Source organism: Oncorhynchus mykiss, chromosome 8, assembly GCF_013265735.2.
Source record: "Oncorhynchus mykiss isolate Arlee chromosome 8, USDA_OmykA_1.1, whole genome shotgun sequence".
In the NCBI taxonomy this organism is placed as follows: domain Eukaryota; kingdom Metazoa; phylum Chordata; class Actinopteri; order Salmoniformes; family Salmonidae; genus Oncorhynchus; species Oncorhynchus mykiss.
The window spans coordinates 58,486,233-58,507,693 of record NC_048572.1 but is presented as its reverse complement, the minus strand read 5'-3'; the positions used below and the strand labels follow the sequence as shown (position 1 = coordinate 58,507,693).

Genomic DNA, 21,461 nt, shown 5'->3' with positions numbered 1-21,461 from the left:
TCTGTTCTCCTCTCCTCTATGATCCTTTGCTCTCCTCTACTCTCCTCTGTTCTCCTCTCCTCTATGCTCCTTTGTTCTCCTCTACTCTCCTCTCATCTAAGCTCCTCTGCTCTCCTCTAAGCTCCTCTGTTCTCCTCTACTCTAAGCTCCTCTGTTCTCCTCTAATCTAAGCTCCTCTGTTCTCCTCTAATCTAAGCTCCTCTGTTCTCCTCTAAGCTTCTCTGTTCTCCTCTCCTCTAAGCTCCTCTGTTCTCCTCTACTTTCCCATGTTCTCCTCTGCTCTCCTCTACTCTCTCCTTTTCTCCTCTACTCTCCTCTGTTTTCCTAGGTTCCCCTCTGCTCTCCTCTGTTCTCTCCTCTACTCTCCTCTACTCTCCTCTGTTCTCCTATATTCTCCTCTGTTCTCCTCTCCTCTGTCCTCCTCACTCTCTACTCTCCTCGGCTCTCCTCTACTCTCCTCTGTTCTCCCCTACTCTCCTCTGTTCTCCTATGTTCTCTCCTGTTCTCCTCTGCTCTCCTCTACTCTCCTCTACCCTCTTCTGCTCTGTTCTCCTCTCCTCTCATATTCTCTCCTCCTCTCTCATCTGCCTCGCATCCTCTCCTCCTCTCTCCCCTCAGCTTAGGCCCATAATAGCAGCCATTAGACAGGAATAAGGCAGCCATGATGAATCGGTACTTAGGCCTGCGGAGACACACTCGCTCAATGGTCCGTGAATCTCCCGTCGCCAGCCTCAGCCCACCGAACGTTGAATAAAGTTATTTGAATATTTGTAATATTAATGTGCCAATGTGTCAAGAGCCCGCCGATGCTGAACAGAGAGGGAAAATAACAGCGGATACACATTATCTATATCCGGTATTCACATAATAGTGGGAAAACGACTGGACGGACGGACGCATGCGGGAGTGGATGGATAGATACACGGATGGATGGACGGATGTTCATTTACTTTCCTCCCTCAACCTCTTCAATAGAGCCACACTATATACTGTCACACAGTGTCAAATCAGCCAGCTGTCCAGCCTGCATTTTCAATAGAGAAAACATCCCCCCAGCCGTCAGTGTCTTCCCATCCCTGTCCATTACAGGCCCAAGTCCCCTGTGGGGCCCAGCCTCAGCTCTGCAATGTGCTTTGAATAGGAATGGGTCGTCACACAAAAGGAACAAGAACAGCAATAAGCTTTCAGCACCGTTAACCAATTACAAAAGAATAAAAACCACAGCACAGAGGCTCATAAAGTCAGACAGGCCTCTTTATTGACTCCAGACCACAATAAATCAACGGTGTAGAAAGTCTGCTTTACCACAACAACAAAAAGTGTGTCTCTTAGCCTTGCACCCTGCACCTAATATGGGGACTTTTCTTTCGACAGATGGACTTTTATTTGGTCTATTTTACATAGCCTTATTTCCCCTGAATATTCACTCGACCTACACTATACCGTATATACAAACGTATGTTCTTATTTACAATAAAAAGTACTCCAAAATGACACAATACAATACTCACCATTCATTTCCTATCGGGGGGAAAAAAAAACATCATCCGAAAGACAACAAAAACAAATTGCAAATGCATCCAATACATGTGTAGTCACAAGCTTGATGTAGTCATTGTGTGCTAGCAATATGGGACCAGATACCAAACTTTGACTACTTTAATACACTATAAGTAAATTTGTCCAAGTACTTGGAGAGTTAGGGTTAGGGGGGAGTAGATACATACTGCTTTCATTTCTAAATGGTAAAACAGATACTGTATGCATGAAAACACCCTCAAATAAAAGATTACATTCAGTCTTTGTTACTTCATATGAAACATTTGATCTCAAATCCAAAATGCTGTAGTATAGATTCAAATGAACACATTTATAGATTCAAATGAACACAAATAAATACGGAAGGGAGTGTATCAATCGTATGCTGTTTTCGACATAACCACTGGTAGACAGGGAGCAGTCTATCAGGAAGAGTTGAGTCCACAATACCAATGTGTCTGCCTACCCACCACTTTGTGAACACAAATTGAAAAGAAGGCATTTTGGAGACATTTCTTTGAAGCTTCTTATCAAATTTCAAAATAATTTCCTTGCCCATATCCAAATATCACGCCGCAAGCGTTATTCAGGGGCCACATCTGAAACATACACTTATATACAGTAATATGTGGACACCCCTTCAAATTTGTGAATTCTGCTGTTTCAGCCTCACCCGTTGCTGACGGGTGTATAAAATCGAGCACCGCGCCATGCAATCTCCATAGACAAACATTAGCAGTAGAGCGGCCTTCCTGAAGAGCTCAGAGATTTTCAACATGGCACGTTCAAAGGGCAACAGCTTTCCAGCAAGTCAGTTCGTCAAATGTCTGCCCTACTAGAGCTGCCCTTGTCAACTATAAGTGCTCCTTATTGTGAAATGGAAATGTCTTGGAGCAACAACGGCTCAGCCGTGAAGTGGTAGGCCACACAAGCTTATGAACGGGACCCCAGAGTAGTGAAGCGTGTAGCGCATAAAAATCGTCTGTCCTCGGTTGCAACACTCACTACCGAGTTCCAAACTGCCTCTGGAAGCAACATCAGCATAATAATTGTTCGTCGGGAGCGTCGTGAAATGGGTTTCCATCAGCAGCACGCAAGCCTAAGATCACCATTTGCAATGCTAAGCATCGGCTGGAGTGGGGATGCCAGGAGAATGCTACCGCAATGCATAAGGCCAACTGGTTCGGACTAGGCCCCTTGGTTCCAGGTTAGGGAAATCTTAAGGCTACAGTACATAATAACATTCTTGTGTTCCAACTTTGTGGCAACAGTTTGTGGAAGGCCCTTTCCCATTTCAGCATGTCAATGCCCTCATGCACAAAGCGAGATCCATACCAAAATGCCTTATCAAGATTGGTGTGGAAGAACTTGACTGGCCTGCGTAGAGCCCTCACCTCAACCCCATCAGCCGGGCTTAACCGGCCAACATCAGTGCCCGACCTCACTAATGCTCTTGTGGCTGAATGGAAGCAAGTCCCCCGCAGCAATGTTCCAACTTCTAGCGGAAATACTTCTCAGAGGTGTGGAGGCTGTTACAGCAGCAAATGGGGGAGACCAACTCCATATTAATGCCCATGATTTTGGAATGAGATGTTCAATGAGTAGGGGTCAAGATACTTTTGGTCATGTAGTGGATATCAACTATGCGGGATACACATGCTGTACATTTTTAAACAGTAATCTATGATCTTGTCATCAGGAAGTAAGTGCTATAAAAAATGTTTTAACTATGCACATGATATTGACATCTGCTTCAATGAAGCCATTGGATGTCAGATCAGTTATAGCTGAATAAAAATTGAACTTCTGACTCTCTGTATACCAAGTGTGATAATTATTCTGAACACATACAGCTATTTCGTAACCACATATTCAATTACAAAACACTAATGGATTGTATGCAAACTCAAGAGCACATGGGTCAATCAGTTGGAAATGGTAAAACAGTTGGTGGTCAACACCAGTTGGAGGTCAACACCAGTTGAAGGTCGCAGCAATGACCACATAACCAAATCATGGACCTCTTTCTCGCTGGAAAACACACTAACAACTACTTCAGAGAATATCCCTCACACAAACTGCAACAGTAACCCCCCCCCCCCCCCCCCCCCCCCCCCCCCCCCCCCAAAAAAAAACACACACCTACAACTACAGCAGGGAATAAAACATGAGCTTTACTCTAGTGAGTTGAGGGTGCGTTTCAAAAAGGCATCTTTGTTCACTTCAACAAGGAGGCCATCAAATATTTAGCAGATTGCAAACGCAGCTGAGAGGCGAGGCAAAGGGAGGTGAGGATGTGTGTGTAGCAGAGAGAAAGCCCACCCTGAGTCCCAAATGGGAGCTGTCAGAGTTATGGCTGGCTACATACAGGCTGGTTACAGAAGGGTACTGGACCTCACGTCTGCCTACAGTCACTTACTAAAACTGGGGAGAAGGGTGACCTGTTTCAGCACACACATACAGTTGAAGTCGGAAGTTTACATACACCTTACCCAAATACATTTAAACTCCGTTTTTCACAATTCCTGACATTTAATCCGAGTAAAAATTCCCTGTCTTAGGTCAGTTAGGATCCCCACTTTATTTTAAGAATGTGAAATGTCAGAATAATAGTAGAGAGAATGATTTATTTCAGCTTATATTTCTTTCATCACAATCCCAGTGTGTCAGAAGTTTACATACACTCAATTTGTATTTGGTAGCATTGCCTTTCAATTGTTTAACTGGGGTCAAATGTTTTGGGTAGCCTTCCACAAGCTTCCCACAAAACGTTGGGTGAATTTTGGACCGTTCCTTCTGACAGAGCTGGTGTAACTGAGTCAGGTTTGTAGGCCTCCTTGCTCACGCATGCTTTTTCAGTTCTGCCCACACATTTTCTATAGGATTGAGGTCAGGGCTTTGTGATGGCCACTCCAATACCTTGACTTTGTTGTCCTGCCACAACTTTGGAAGTATGCTTGGGGTCATTGTCCATTTGGAAGACCCATTTACGACCAAAGCTTTAACTTCCTGACTGATGTCTTCAGATGTTGCTTAAATATATCTACAAATTTTCCATCCTTATGATGCCATCTATTTTGCAAAATGCACCAGTCCCTCCTGCAGCAAAGCACCCCCGTGCTTCACGGCTGCGATGTTCTTCGGCTTACAAGCCTCCCCCTTTTTCCTCCAAACAAAACGATGGTCATTATGGCCAAACAGTTCTATTTTTGTTTTATTCAACCAGAGGACATTTCTCCAAAAAGTACGATCTTTGTCCCCATGTGGGGTGGTAGGGTAGCTTAGTGGTTAAAGCGTTGGACTAGCAACCGGAAGGTTGCAAGTTCAAGTCCCCGAGCTGACAAGGCACAAATCTGTCATTCTGCCCCTGAACAGGAAGTTAACCCACTGTTCCAAGGCCGCCATTGAAAATAAGAATTTGTGCTTAACTGACTTGCCTAGTTAAATAAAGGCAACAAAAAAATGTGCAGTTGCAAACCATAGTCTGGAGCAGTGGCTTCTTCCTTGCTGAGTGGCCTTTCAGGTTATGTTGATATAGGACTTGTTTTACTGTGGATATAGATACTTTTGTACCTGTTTCCTCCATTATCTGCACAAGGTCCTTGTTCTGGGATTCATTTCCACTTTTCGCACTAAAGTACGTTCATCTCTAGGAGACAGAATGCGTCTCCTTCCTGAGCGGTATGACGGCTGCGTGGTCCCATGGTGCTTATACTTGCGTACTATTGTTTGTACAGATGAACGTGGTACCTTCAGGCGTTAGGAAATTGCTCCCAAGGATGAACCAGACTTGTGGTTCTTGAGGTCTTGGTTAATTTCTTTTGATTTTCCCATAATGCCAAGCAAAGAGGCACTGAGTTTGAAGGTAGGCCTTGAAATACATCCACAGGTACACCTCCAATTGACTCAAATGATGTCAACTAGCCTATCAGAAGCTTCTAAAGCCATGACATCATTTTCTGGAATTTTCCAAGCTGTTTCAAGGTACAGTCAACTTAGTGTATGTAAACTTCTGACCCACTGGAATTGTAATACAGTGAATTATAAGTGAAATAATCTGTCTGTAAACAATTGTTGAAAAATTACTTGTGTCATGCATGAAGTAGATGTCATACCTGACTTGCCAAACTATAGTTTGTTAACAAGAAATGTGTGGAGTGGTTGAAAAATGAGTTTTAACCTGTTGCGACTCTAGGGGCAGTATTTTCATTTTTGAAAAAAAAAACGTTCCCGTTTTAACCTGTTAGATCTCTAGGGGCGCTATTTCATTTTTGGATAAAAAACGTTCCCGTTTTAAGCGCGATATTTTGTCACGAAAAGATGCTCGACTATGCATATTCTTGACAGTTTTTGGAAAGAAAACACTCTGAAGTTTCAGAATCTGCAAAGATTTTGTCTGTAAATGCCCCAGAACTCATTCTACCGGCGAAACCAAGATGATGCATCAACCAGGAATTAGCAGAATTTCTGAAGCTCTGTTTTCCATTGTCTCCTTATATGGCTGTGATTGCGCAAGGAATGAGCCTACACTTTCTGGTCTTAGCAGCATTGTGACGTATTTGTAGGCATATCATTGGAAGATTGACCATAAGAGACTACATTTTCCAAGTGTCCGCCTGGTGTCCTGCGTGGAATTCGGTGCGCAATTGCCAGCTGCTCGTACTTTTCCATTTGATATAGGGGAGAAACCATGTGTCCAAGAACGATGTGTCAATGAAGAGATATGTGAAAAACACCTTGATGATTGATTCTAAACAACGTTTGCCATGTTTTCAGTCGATATTATGGAGTTAATTTGGAAAAAAGTTCGCGTTTTGAGGACTGAATTTTCGGATTTTTTTTGGTAGCCAAATGTGATGTATAAAACGGAGCTATTTCTAATACACAAAGAATCTTTTTGGAAAAACTGAGCATCTGCTATCTAACTGAGAGTATCCTCATTGAAAACATCAGAAGTTCTTCAAAGGTAAATGATTTTATTTGAAGGCTTTTATGTTTTTGTTGAAATGTTGCGTGCTGGATGCTAACGCTAATGCTAACGCTAAATGCTAACGCTAAATGCTAACGCTAGCTAGCTACTTTTACACAAATGATTGTTTTCCTATGGTTGAGAAGCATATTTTGAAAATCTGAGATGACAGTGTTGTTTACAAAAGGCTAAGCTTGAGATATGGCATATTTATTTCATTTCATTTGCGATTTTCATGAATAGTTAACGTTGTGTTATGCTAATGAGCTTGCTGATAGATTTACACAATCCTGGATACAGGGGTTTTTTTCATAGCTAAACGTGACGCAGAAAACGGAGCGATTTGTCCTAAACAAATAATCTTTCAGGAAAAACTGAACATTTGCTATCTGAGAGTTCTTCAAAGGTAAATTATTTTATTTGAATGCTTTTCTGTTTTTTTGTGTAAATGTTGCCAGCTGAATGCTAATGCTAAATGCTACGTTAGCCATCAATACTGTTACACAAATGCTTGTTTTGCAATGGTTGAGAAGCATATTTTGAAAATCTGAGATGACAGTGTTGTTAACAAAAGGCTAAGCTTGAGAGCTAGCATATTTATTTCATTTCATTTGCGATTTTCATGAATAGTTAACGTTGCGTTATGGTAATGAGCTTGAGTCTGTATTCACGATCCCGGATCCGGGATGGGGAGATCAGAAAGGTTAAACGGGATATTTTGTCAGGACAAAATGTTAGAATATGCATGTAATTGACAGCTTTGGATAGAAAACACTCTAACGTTTCCAAAACTGTAAAGATATTGTCTGTGAGTATAACAGAACTGATGTTGCAGGCGAAAGCCTGAGAAAAATCAAATTCGGAAGTGCCCCATATTTTGAAAGCGCTGCGTTCCAATGAGTCCCTATTGAGCTGTGAATGTGCTATCAACCAGCTTACGCATTCTACGTATTCCCCAAGGTGTCTACAGCATTGTGACGTAGTTTTACGCATTTATGTTGAAGAATAGCTGTAGGCGGCTACATTGCGTAAGTGGTCACCTGATGGCTCCCAGGGTGACTCTCGCGTAAAATACAGAGGTAGCCATTACTCCAATCGTTCCTACTGAAAAACTAATTGTCCCAACGGATATATTATCGAATAGATATTTGAAAATCACCTTGATGATTGATTATAAACAACGTTTGCCATGTTTCTGTCGATATTATGGAGCTAATTTGGAATATTTGTTCGCCGTTTTCGTGACTGCAATTTCCGGGCGATTTCTCAGCCAAACGTGAAGAACAAACGGAGCTATTTTGCCTACAAAAATAATATTTTGGGAAAAAATGAACTTTGGCTATCTACCTGGGAGTCTCGTGAGTGAAAACATCCGAAGTTCATCAAAGGTAAACGATTTAATTTGATTGCCTTTCTGATTTTCGTTACAAGGTTGCCTGCTGCTAGCAAGGCATAATGCTATGCTAGGCTATCGATAAACTTACACAAATGCTTGTCTAGCTTTGGCTGTAAAGCATATTTTGAAAATCTGAGATGACAGGGTGATTAACAAAAGGCTAAGCTGTGTTCCAATATTATTTCACTTGTGATTTTCATGAATAGGATGATTTTCTAGGAAGATTTATGTCCGTTGCGTTATGCTAATTAGTGTCAGGCGATGATTACGCTCCCGGACCCAAGATGGGGATAAACTTCCGACTTCAACTGTATGTGCAGACTAGAGCTGGGACAATAAAGTGAAAATGCTCAACACCGACCATACCGACCACTTATCGTGGGCATTTTGCTGGGAGAAACCTAGTCAGTTGTACAACAATGCCTTCAACTGAAATGTGTCTTCCGCATTTAACCGAACCCCTCTGAATCAGAGAGGTGCGAGGGGCTGCCTTAATAGACATCCATATCTTCGGCGCCCAGGGAATAGTGGGTTAACTGCCTTGCTCAGGGCCAGAACGACAGATTTTTACCTTGTCAGCTCGGGGATTCGATCTAGCAACCTTTTGGTTACTGGCCCAACGCTCTAATCACTAGAAGTTTGAAATGAAATGCGTTTGCTAATATGGGTGATTGGTAATGGGACAATTAATGGCTACAACCATCAAATGCGTAGTAGTAGTTTAAAGGATAATTTAAACTTACCTTTGAACTTATCTAATTAATTCAGTATATTAGGGGTGACCCCAATTAGTCGACTGGTCGATTGTTTGGTCGTTCGGCTGTTGGTCGATCAAGATTGGTTTAGTCGAGCAGTAACAAATATTTACAGTATATATACAGTACCAGTCAAAAATGTGGACACACCTACTCATTCAAGGGTTTTTCTTTATGTTAATTATTTTCTACATTGAAGATTAATAGTGAAGACATCAAAACTATGAAATAACACATGGAATCATGTAGTAACAAAAAAAGTGTTAATTAAACAAATCAAAATATATTTTATATTTGAGATTCTTCAAAATAGCCAACCTTTGAAGCGAGGGCCAGCCAACGAGAGCATACAGGTCGCAGTGGTGGGTAGTATATGGGGCTTTGGTGACAAAACGGATGACACTGTGATAAACTGCATCCAATTTACTGAGTAGAGTTTTGGAGGCTATTTTGTAAATGACATCGGTGAAGTCAAGGACCGGTAGGATAGTCAGTTTTACGAGGGTCTGTTTGGCAGCATGAGTGAAGGATACTTTGTTGCGAAATAGGAAGCCGATTCTAGATTTAATTTTGGATTGGAGATACTTATTGTGAGACTGGAAGGAGAGGACACCTAGGTATTTGTAGTTGTCCATATATTCTAAGTCAGAATAATAATATTAAAAAGAGTGTCCAGATTGTCTAGCCGGCTGATTTGTAGGGGTCCAGGTTTTGCAGCTCTTTCGGAACATCAGCTCTCTGGATTTTGGTGAAGGAGAAATTGGAGAGGCTTGGGCAAATTGCTGTGGGGGGTGCAGAGGTGTTGACCGGTGTAGGGGTAGCCAGGTGGAAAGCATGGCCCGGCCGTGAAAAAATGTTTATTGAAATTCTCAATTATCGTTGATTTGTCGGTGGTGGCGGTTTTTCCTAGCCTCAGTGCAGTGGGAAGCTGTTAGGAGGTGCTCTTATTCTCCATGGACTTTACAGTGTCCCAGAATGTTTTGGAATTTGTGCTACAGGATGCACATTTCTGTTTGAAAAAGCTAGCCTTCGCTTTCTTAACTGCCTGTGTATATTGGATCCTAACTTCCCTGAAAAGTTGCGTATCGGGCGGGCTATTCGATGCTAATGCACTAAGCCACAGGATGTTTTTGTGCTGGTCAAGGGCAGTCAGGTCTGGAGAGAACCAAGGGCTATATATGTTCCTGGTTCTACATTTTTCAATGGAGCATGCTTATTTAAGATGGTGAGGAAAGCACTTTTAAAGAATAACCCAGCATCTTCTACTGACAGAATGAGGTCAATATCCTTCCAGGATACTCGGGCCAGGTCGATTAGGCCTGCTCGCTGAAGTGTTTCAGGGAGCGTTTGACAGTGATGAGGGGTGGAAGTTTGACCGCGTACCCATTACTGACGCAGGCAATGAGGCAGTGATCGCTGAGGTCCTGGTTGAAGACAGCAGAGATGTATTTAGAGAGCAGGTTGGTCAGGATGATATCTATGAGGGTGCCCGTGTTTACGGATTTGGGGTTATACCTGGTAGGTTCCATGATATTTTGGGTGAGATTGAGGGAATCTAGTTTAGATTGTAGGACGGTGTTAAGCATATCCCTATTTAGGTCAACAAACAGTATAAATTCTGAAGATAAATGGGGGGCATTTAATTCACATATGGTGTACAGGGCAGAGCTGGGGGCTGAGGGGGGTCTGTAACAAGTGGCAACAGTGAGAGACTTATTTCTGAAAAGGTGGATTTTTAAAAGTAGAAGCTCAAATTGTTTGGACACAGATAGGATAGTAAGACAGAACTCCGTAGGCTATCTCTGCAGCAGATTGCAACTCCACCCCCTTCGGCAGTTCTATCTTGGCGGAAAATGTTGTAGAATTTTTGGTGGCCTTCCTAAGCCAGGATTCAGACACAGCTAGAACATCAGGGTTGGCAGAGTGTGCTAAAGCAGTGAATAAAACAAACTTAGGGAGGAGGCTTCTGATGCTAACATGCATGAAACCAAGGCTTTTACGGTTACAGAAGTCAACAAATGATAGCGCCTGGCGAATAGGACTGGAACTGGGGGCTACAGGACCTGCGTTAACCACTACATCACCAGAGGAACAGAGGAAGAGTAGGATAAGGGTACGGCTAAAGGCTATAAGAACTGGTCGTCTAGTGCGTTTAGGCCAGAGAATACAAGGAGAGGGTTTCTTGGCGCGGTAGAATAGATTCCGTGGCTAGATTCCGTGGCTAACAACGACTAGTAGCTAGTTAGCTGGCTAGCTCCTGATAGAAGTTTCAGTTATAAGGAATAAAATAGCAGATCTATACCATACTGGGTGAGGCAGGTTGCAGGAAAGTACAGTTGAAGTCGAAGGTTTACATACACTTAGGTTGGAGTCATTTTTCAACTTCTCCTCAAATTTCTTGTAAACAACCTATAGTTTTGCCAAGTTGGTTAGGATATCTAATTTGTGCATGACACAATAAAATAAAATGTTCCAACAATTGTTTACAGACAAGTTATTTCACTTACATACATTACAAACTTACAGTTTACATACATTAAGTTGACTGTGCCTTTAAACAGCTAGGAAAATTCTAGAGGCTAATTGAAATCATTTGAGTCAATTGGAGGTGTACCTGTGGATATCTTTCAAGGCCTACCTTCAAACTCAGTGCCTCATGGGAAAATAAAAAGAAATCAGCCAAAACTTCAGAAAAATAATTGTAGACCTCCACAAGTCTGGTTCGTCCTTGGGAGCAATTTCCAAACACCTGAAGGTACCACATTCATCTGTACAAACAATAATACGCAAGTATAAACAACATGGGACCACACGGCTGTCATACCGCTCAGGAAGGAGATGCATTCTGTCTCCTAGAGATGAACGTACTTTGGTGCGAAAAGTGCAAATCAATCCCAGAACAACAACAAAGGACCTTGTGAAGATGCTGGAGGAAACAGGTACAAAAGTATCTATATCCACAGTAAAAACGAGTCCTATTTCGACATAACCTGAAAGGCCGCTCAGCAAGGAAGAAGCCACTGCTCCAAAAACCGCCATAAAAAAGCCAGAATACAGTTTGCAACTGCACATGGGTACAAAGATCATACTTTTTGGAGAAATGTCCCCTCGTTTGATGAAACAACAATAGAACTGTTTGGCCATAATGACAATCTATATGTTTGGAGGACAAAGGGGGAGGCTTGCAAGCCAAAGAAAACCATCCCAGCCGTGAAGCATCATGTGGCAGCATCATGGGTGGCAGCATCATGTTGTGGGGGTGCTTTGCTGCAGGAGGTACTGGTGCACTCCCCTCAGGAGACTCAAAAGGTTTGGCATGGGTCCTCAGATCCTCAAAAAGTTCTACAGCTGCACCAACGAGAGCATCACCGCCTGGTTATGGTCATTTCTTTTAAGGCATTCAATATTATTATTCCATTCTTCCTGTCCTCATTGTCAGAGTGGAAACATTGTTTGCGGAGTGCACAACACATGCTACACTTGTGAGAAACTTAATTCCATTTACCTGCTCTGTCAAGTTAGTCATTGTCTTTTATTTGAGGCGCTCCTGTCGATGTTGAGTAAGGATGAGCAGGCATAGAAATAGGTCTATATGCTACATGACCTGCACGCAAATGTAGGAATATAAATGTGCCCATTTGGGGATCTGATAGTATTTCTGATTGGCTTAACACACCACCACTAATGACCTGTGGAGTAATGTTTTCTTCACCTCAAACAGCCAGCAAACAAAGTCTGTTTTTACATCCATTGAGAATTACAATAGTTGATCAATGTATTTGAACATTTTTTCCAGCTCTCTTGAACTTTCTATGACCATTCAGTGTGGAAGGGAAAAATGTTCTGATCCAGTGGAAACGTCTCCTCATGTATTCTATTACCGGCAACTTCAGATGAGTGATGGCAGAATCTGCAAAAGCCTGCAGGAGCAGGAGGACAATAGTTGGGTCAGGTTACGTTTTTCTTCTTCTGGTTATCTAGATCTCTGGCCCCCTCTTGAGGCATTCAACCGTAAGCTTAACGCATCAAACAAGACCAATGCATATAGTTGATTTTATTAAAACACCTAGGGTGTGTCTATATATGGAAAAATACACGTTTGAGCAATCGATTGGTCGAAAGAACAGACAACTTTCGGTCTTTCAAGATTTTGTTTTAGTCGACGACAGCCATACTGTTAATGTATCGCCCAGCTCTAATGCACACACGCTGAAATAATCCACTCCACTTCCCACAAAACACACCCTTCACAATCGACAAGCTTCCGTCTATGAATACCCATTCTGCATTCAGCATACACCCTACCTTTCCCTCCCAGCCCTCCTCTCCCTCCCAGTCCTCCTTTCCCTCTCTACCTTCTCAGTGCTTCCCTCAACGAGGGGAATTATTTCAGCATGAAATTGCATGCTCTCATATTCTTTTTGTTCCTTTTTCGTCATCTCTAATGGGCAATTACATCAGGCTCCATTCGGAGGCCATCTTGTTTCACTGACCTCTAATTGATTGGCTGCTCAAACTGCTCGGCTTCTGCAAGCACTTTAAGATCACATTTCCCTGTTTAAATAACGGATTACAAGATCCATGAAAGTAGATTGTGTGGAAAATAAAAGGCAGGGATTGCCTCTCGTTTGAGTCATTACAGAGACTCACACTGGAGATGGGCAACCCTCTATTTTAAACCTCAGAGACTGGGTTATTAGGGGAGATGGAGAGCATTCAGAGTGCTTAGACTACTTTACAGTCACGGCATCTGCGTGTGTTTGTGTGTCTGTGTACCACTTCTGCTCTCTCTTTGTTCAAAGAATAGTTTTAGTCACGCTATCTGTCTCCAGATGGATATCAGTATGACCAACAGACTGTTTGCCTCTCTCTCTCTCTCTCTCTCTCTCTCTCTCTCTCTCTCTCTCTCTCTCTCTCCAAAATCCAGCTTCTCTTGATAACAGCAGAGAATCCCCCCTGGAGCCTTGCAGTCTAATAGTTGTTTTGTGCGTGCAGCTAACTGTGAGTAGCATATTTTAGTTACGTGTATAACTTTATGAGCTGGGAAATCTGTCCTGCAAATACTTTAGGTCCGTGACTGTATACAATGTTTCCAATGTGCTCCTTAGCATTTAGTTAGCTACGGGATTTTACCTACTTGTTAGCATTGCTATTCTTCATAGCACATGTTCAGTGCTGGTAATTCCGAACATCCTGGTATGGCACAAGGTCGGTATGAGGGTATGACAATCTTATACCGCCCAAGTCTACGCTCCTTCTATAATGAACACTCCTATATTATCCTTCCTCTAGTCACCTGGGTCCTGTTTTTCATACCTCCCACAGTTTGTGCTTTTAAATCAGAGAGAGAGAGAGAGAGAGAGAGAGAGAGAGAGAGAGAGCAGAGAAAAAGACAGAAAGAGACAGGGAGAAAGAGAGAGGGCAAAAAAAGGATAGAGAGAGCGATAGAGAGACAAATACAAAGGCAGAGCGAGTGTGAGAGAGAAAGTGAGAAAGACATGCAAAGAGAGCGAGAGATAGAGAGAGATTCTGAGAGACAGCTCGGCAGGAAGTCTAATTTTTGAGGCCACTTAGAAGAAGGGAGTCAGGGGGATTGTGAGAATTAGCGGTAGCCCACGTTGCCTCTTCCGTTTAAAGGGGCTTTGTAATGCCTGCCTACCGAGGTGTGGTGATTGGGAGTGTGTGTGTGTGTGTGTGTGTGTGTGTGTGTGTGTGTGTGTGTGTGTGTGTGTGTGTGTGTGTGTGTGTGTGTGTGTGTGTGTGTGTGTGTGTGTGTGCGTGCGTGCGTGTGAAACCCCCTGCAAACAACCCCCATACCTCCTCCAAAAACAACAGGGCACCTATGCTCCAATTACTCTCAGGATTAGAGGAAAAACAGTAGAGAGGGAGAGATGGAGAGGGAGAGAGAGAAAGGTACAGAGAGAGAGAGAGGTAGCAATGGAAAGGGAATCTATTCAGTACAGTATATCTGTCCAAGCCAATGAGATTTGCTCTGTGTATAGCACAATCCTAATACAGATGGCTTGTGTTGTTATTCTCACCCATTTCATCTCAGTCTGTTAAGACAAACTGATGGAGAGGCTTTGGACATCACTGTCTCTATCTGCATCCTTAGTTCTGCTCAAGTGCATAGGCCTTTCTTTTAACTGTCTTGAAAGAAGAGGATATAGCAGAAACAGAGACAGATATGGAAGAGGAAGGAGATATAAGGAACGGGGAGATGGTAGAGCGATAGCTGGAGGTGTGCGTCTGCGGTGTGTGTATTCAAAGCATTGTTATCCACCCTACTATGTTTAAAAGCCGTATTCATTCACACTGTTGATCTGAACCCTGTTTTTGAATAGTTGTTTTGACAGGCTTCATCACCACTCAGCACAATGTTGTCAGAGTAACTTTGTGTCTGGAGGAAGAGCTGCTCTTCTGAGTTCTTTTCAGAGAGTAAAACTGTGTGACTACACAGTCGTTCTCAGCACAGTTCATAATCACAGCATCTGTATTGATAAGAGGGACCTTGCCTGGGGTTGGATCTGATCTAGGTACATTTTAAATAGGATCAAAACACTGGAGGCAGAAGTTGCCTTTCACCACAGATCTAGGATCTGATTATCTTTTAACGGAACTATAACCTTCACCATTAGTGAAATTATGACATATTTGATCCCGTATCAGTTGTTCAAGTTCAAGCAAATCAAAGTCATCTTTTACTTGGCCAAGGACTGTGTGTAGAGCAGGAGACAGCAATGTACAGTACAAAGGCAGGCGCACGCCCACACACACACACTGCCCTCATATCTATGTATTGATCGTAGCAGATGGGCGTCAATCAATCTTATCTCCGCTCCACACATTCTCCCTCACACCTCCAGAGGGACCCAATAAGGCACTGTATTGGGAGGGCTGAGCACACCATATTATCATCAGAGACCTTGAACTAATTTTATACTTGTGTGTGTGTGTGTGTGTGTGTGTGTGTGTGTGTGTGTGTGTGTGTGTGTGTGTGTGTGCGTGCGTGCGTGTGTGAGAGAGAGAGAGAGAGAGAGACGTCCTAATATACCTACTACTGTACATTCGATTTCCTTTACAAATTATATACTGTCTATACCAGTGGAGGCTCCTCAGAGCAGGAAAGGGTAAACCATCCTCCTCAAACATCGGCAAAGTTATCCTTTATAGATAAAACTATATTAAATATATTCACGTCACCAAATAATTGATTAGAACACACCCTTTTTCAATTAAGTTCTACATTAGCTTCAACAACACTCTCTAGGGTAGCACCATGGTGTAGTCGGAGGACAGCTAGCTTCCGTCCTCTTCTTGGCACGTTGCCTTCAATAGAAAACTGAGGAGGCTCTTGGTTCTCACCCCCTTCCATAAACTTACACCGTAAATATGACAACTTCTGTAGGACGGCCTCCAACCTATCAGAGCTCTTGCAGAATGAACTGACATGTTGTTGTCCACTCAAACACCCGGCTCAAACAGAGGGATGCTATGTTAGCTAGCTGGCTAGTTTAGTTACTCAAACACCTGGCTCAAACAGAGGGATGCTATGTTAGCTAGCTGGCTAGTTTAGTTACTCAAACACCTGGCTCAAACAGAGGGATGCTATGTTAGCTAGCTGGCTAGTTTAGTTACTCAAACACCCGGCTCAAACAGAGGGATGCTATGTTAGCTAGCTGAACTCTTCCAAGTCAAGGTAAGCTTTTGGTTTTATTGATTTATTGCCACCGCTGCCCGCCAGGTGTAACTGCTAAACTGCTTACTGACTGCACACTGTAACGTTACTTGATGATTGTAGCGGGTTTACTAACGCATTAGTTCTATTAGCTATGCTGACTAGGACGTTACCTTAGCTAATATGGGGACAACGATGTAGCAATTATGACATGTTTGGCTTGGAGATTTTTTTTTGCCTGGTCACATACAGCTGATGTGTTGTTCATTGAAGTCCACAAACGAAGGGAAAAGGTGAGAGGAGGAGAGCGCCTAGAGGCTAGAATGAGTACAATGTGGCTTCTATGAAAGTGAATTGTGTTTATGCGTGATCAGGGGTGTATTCATTCCACAGATTCTGTTGAAAAACGTTTCTTAAACAGAAGCAAACGAAATGGGGGTAAAAATACATTAATTTGTCCAATAGAAACTCTCGTTTGCAACTGTTGTAGTAATGAGATCAGCTAGATGCAGGCAAGACTGTGCAAGGTGGTACTGAATGTGTCCCTGTCTGTCCACGTGTCACTGTCTGTCACAAACATTTTCTCTCGACGTGTGCACCTACGTTGTAAACTTTCATTCATAAGCTAGCTTGTAGCAACCTCATTATGGGTATAGGGAAAATGAAGGTATCATTTAGTAGCCTAAACCTATTGCTGTTACATTGAAGTGGGTGAATGGAATTTGAATGACAGTCGTCCAATATGCTGAAATAGAAATAAGGCCATGCTCATGAAAAAACAGATCATCCTCCCTCATCTTAAATGGCACTGACCGCCACTGGTCTATACATACCATGTATTTATATTCTGGATTCTGGCACTTGTTCTGTCATTCCTTGATTTCTTCTTTAGATTTGTTTTATTATTTGTGTATTTGCATGACATTCTTGTGTACTGTTGGAGCTGGTAACACAAGCATTGTGCTGCACGTGCTATAACACCTGCAAATCTGTGTACGCGACTAATACACTTCGATTTGATTTGAAAGAGACCGAGAGAGTGTGTGGGAGAGAGCCAAAGCCAGAGGTTATGTCAGGTAACTTTTACCACCAAATATTTGAAAAATAAGGAAAGCAGAAAAATAAGATTCCCTACAGTAGCTCACTACCACAACACATTACTTTTTGTGCAACGCAGACCCAGTCCTTCATCTACCAAGCCTTACACACTGTAGCCTGGATGTCTGTTATTGGGTTTGGAAAATCAAACATGCGGCTCTCCATTATTGAATGATACACCACCGTACATCACTCGGCATCTGTAGTGCAGCAGCCCTCGCCATCTCAACAGATTAGGAAACAATGATAATGTGCCTCTCTATCATGCTTGAGATGTATGTAGTCAACGGAGAACTACAGTGCACCGCATTCTGCAAAATATATGAAACACAGTCAATACTGCACGCTCAACAAAGCATTGTCAGGAAAGAAAGCTATGTAATCGGCAGTGGCCTGTTACAATAAAGAATAAGATGATGTCTTCTTATGCACCTACCTCACCTAAAATAGAACAATTCCCGTAGAACCTGTGTGATTAGATCGACTGCAAGTCTTCAGTCATGGTGAAGTGTTAAAATACGAAAGACAATTAATTGTTTACAACTCTCGTGTCTGGGACTGAGGTTCAACACAAATCAAATTCCCAAACTGGAAACGGCTACACATTCAGAATAAATCCATGGAAATTGATTCCACAGCAAACCAAATATGGTTATTTCAAGGTTCCCGGGTTCCATTGGGTTGTGGGAATGGTGATGGACAGTAAAACTAACACAAACAACATTCATATGGTTATGGACAGTTTTTTCTCCTTACCTCGGCAGACGTTCCCGTTATCAGTCTCGAACCCGGCCTTGCAGGTGCAGCTCCCGATAGGAACCATCCACTCGCCATCTCCATTGCAGTACAGCTTTATGGGCACGTCCACCTCCTCCGAATTCGGGATGCAGATCCCTCTAGCGATGACCAGGGAGGTGCTCTCAGCCCCTGTCATGGTCTCAGGGAAGATGGCAAAGTTCTGCACCACACTGGGGCACTTCTTATAAAACACTCTGACCGAGAGCAGCGACATACAGGCACCATAGTCCTGAAACGCCAGGTAGAACCCGTTCTTCGACAGTGGGCCAAAGCTCCGAACCTCCGTGTTGACCTTCATCAACCGTCCTCCGAAGTCCACCTGGGAGAAGCTCTCATCAGCCGCGATGGTGTCCACCTTTAGGTAGGGGGCTTCCATCCAGAAGGCGGTTCCTTTGGTGGCGATAACCGAGTCCGTCTCGTAGTAGTAGAGGTTGAAGGTCTCCTTACAGGAGCCGGGAACGTTGGGGATGGAGCTGCAGTCACGCACGGTGAAGCGCATCTCCACGTAGATCCTCTGAGCTCCACGTCGGTCGATGAAGGTGGTGAGGAGCCAGTTGTTCTGGCTGGGCTCGAACACGTTGCACACCTGGTAGGTCCGTATGGTGTTGAGGTTCTCGTCGTAGCCGCTCACCTCCTCCCACTGTGAGACAAACAAAGTAGAGACCAGAGAGAGGGGGGGTGATTAGAAACATACAGTATCTCAAAAAGTCACAACACAGCTACGAAGAGTTTTTGACACTACAATGCCAAAAGAGAGGGACGCTCAGTTAGTATCACCTCAACTCTTTATGTAAACACATTTCTGAAACCATATACAGTACCAGTAAAAATTTTGGACACACGTGCTCATTCAAGAATTGATCTTTATTTTTTAAAATTTTCTACATTGTAGAATAATAGTGAAGACATCAAAATTCTTAAATAACACATATGGAATCATGTAGTTACCGAAAAAGTGTTAAACAAATCCAAATATATTTAAGATTCTTTACAGTGCCACCCTTTGCCTTGATTACAGCTTTGTACACTCTTGGAATTCTCTCAACCAGCTTCACCTGGAATGCTTTTCCAACAGTCTTGAAGGATCCCTCATATGCTGAGCACTTGTTGGCTGCTTTTCCTTCACTCTGCGGTCCAACTCATCCCAAACCATCCCAATTGGGTTGGGAGTTGTAGCAATGAGACAAGATAGTAGCTACTACAACAATTGGATACCACGAAATTGGGGAGAAAAAAGGGGTAAAATATATATATATATTTTTTTTTTTTAAATAAAAAACAAAAATAGACATCGATGACAGGCACATGGGCTGAGGGGGGAGGGATGAGACCCTTCAGAGCTGCTGCAGTGTGTCTGGCTCTGCTGTGTGTTCTCCTACTGGCTGGGATCATAGGTCTGTGTTTCTACCACAACAAAGTCATCAGTGAGTTTGAAGATTATAAAGCTTCCAACAACAACCTGACAAAAGAGAGAGAATTTTTATAGACCAGTTATAACAACCTGGCAAAGGAGAGAACTCAATTCTGACTCGTTTCAGGAAACTAGGCATATGTCGCATGTCACTACATCACAGGAGAGGCATTTGAACGTAAACACGTATTTTTTTGAAAAAATGTGTTTTCTTTTGGCAGAAGTACCTTCTGGAACATGTTAACTTTCACGTGCCTTAATAGCACACTTGTATGCCATCTGTAAATACAAATAAAATTGTTAAATTACGAGCCTAGTTGGTTTAGCGACGGACAAAGTCAGGAACCTTCCAGCTAGCCATTATTGGCTGAGATAGTAGATGGGCTGGACATGCCGAGAGATGAGATCAGATTGTCCATGTAGCATGCTTCTGTCTATAACATGAGCTGCTCAGTATGTGTAGACAATCTTTTCTTTAATCAGCTTTTTTAAAGATATCATGAAGAACTGCAAAAGTGCTGCCCTGAATTTAACAGGCGCTATCGTATCGACAAAGATCCGTTGGAAAACGTTGTGATGGACTACTTTCTGGAAGACGATCGTGCCACTCGGAAAATGAATCAGACAAAGAGGAAATCCCTGATTTAGGTAAACACATTTTCATTGAACCAGACATCGTAGAGTCTTCTGATGACAGTGACGGGGATGGAAACAGTGTTGTTGTCACAGAAGAAGTTGACCGAGTTTTGAAATCAATGGAATGCCTGGTGGAAGCAGAGTATGATAGCTAAGGAGCTGGAAACATTCTAGTGTTTGATTGCAAATATACTGAAGGAGTCGAAAAGAGAACACAGAAGGCTATTGTATAAAACACCTGTCTCCGGATTACATCTTCAAGCTAAGGGTAGCCATGGAATCTGTGACAGAAAGGGAGAAGCGTTTCAGATATTATGTGTTTCTAATTTTGTCAGGAAGTACTTTACATTGCAAGTTAAAGTATACTGTTAACTAGCTAGCTAACGTTAGCTGGCTGGCTTGCTATGTATGTGTATGATCTGTGTAGTAATATTATTTGTATCTCAGAAAGCTATATGCATTGCTAGTTATAGCCTAATGTTAACTGGCTAGCTAACATTGAACCTAGTTGATTAGCTTTAGCTACCTGAAGATTCATGGTGGCTAGCTATGATAATCAGTTTGTATTGCTATGCCACGTTCAAAAGAACTGGGAACATGGAAATCCCAGACTTCTGACTTCAGTGCGTTCAAGACAACTGGGTACTCAGAAAAAAAATTGCACAGAGTGGGAAAATACGTTTTGAACGGTCAGCCAACTCAGAATTCAGACTCGTGAACTCGGCTATCTTTCTAGAGCCCCGACTTTCCGACCTGAAGATCATTGACGTTATGATTGGACCTCATATTTTTCCAAGTTCCCATTTGTCTTGAAAGCACCATTGGGTGAATTCTTTAGCCAACTAGCTAGCTACATGTCTAAACAAAAGACTCCACTTCGCCAGATGATTACATGACCCATCAAGTTAGCCCGGTGTGTCTGGGGTGATTACGGTCATCTATTGTATTTCATGAACATGTCTGGACAATAGTGACCCATCCACTTAGCTAGATGTGGCTGGGGGATAGTTATAGTATTTATTTAACATGACCCATCAATTTAGACACGTGTGTCTGGTTAAGAATCATCTAATAACTAATAAATATTTATACAGTATTTATCTGGACACTTTCTATTTTTGATATTGCTACTATGCAAATATGCAAGTGTCCATTTCACTGTACCGTTTACACCTTCTGTA

General features: G+C 42.6%; 1 protein-coding gene across 2 annotated transcripts in view; it reads right to left on the bottom strand.

Moving 5' to 3' along the window:
• Window positions 1–21,461, bottom strand: part of LOC110530233 (ephrin type-B receptor 1) — a 314,785-nt gene that overhangs the window by 142,285 nt on the left and 151,039 nt on the right. For both annotated transcript variants that reach the window (XM_036985803.1, XM_036985804.1), the window contains exon 3: window positions 18,192–18,873. In XM_036985803.1, the coding sequence (XP_036841698.1) occupies window positions 18,192–18,873 (682 nt within the window). The remainder of the gene's footprint in view (window positions 1–18,191; window positions 18,874–21,461) is intronic.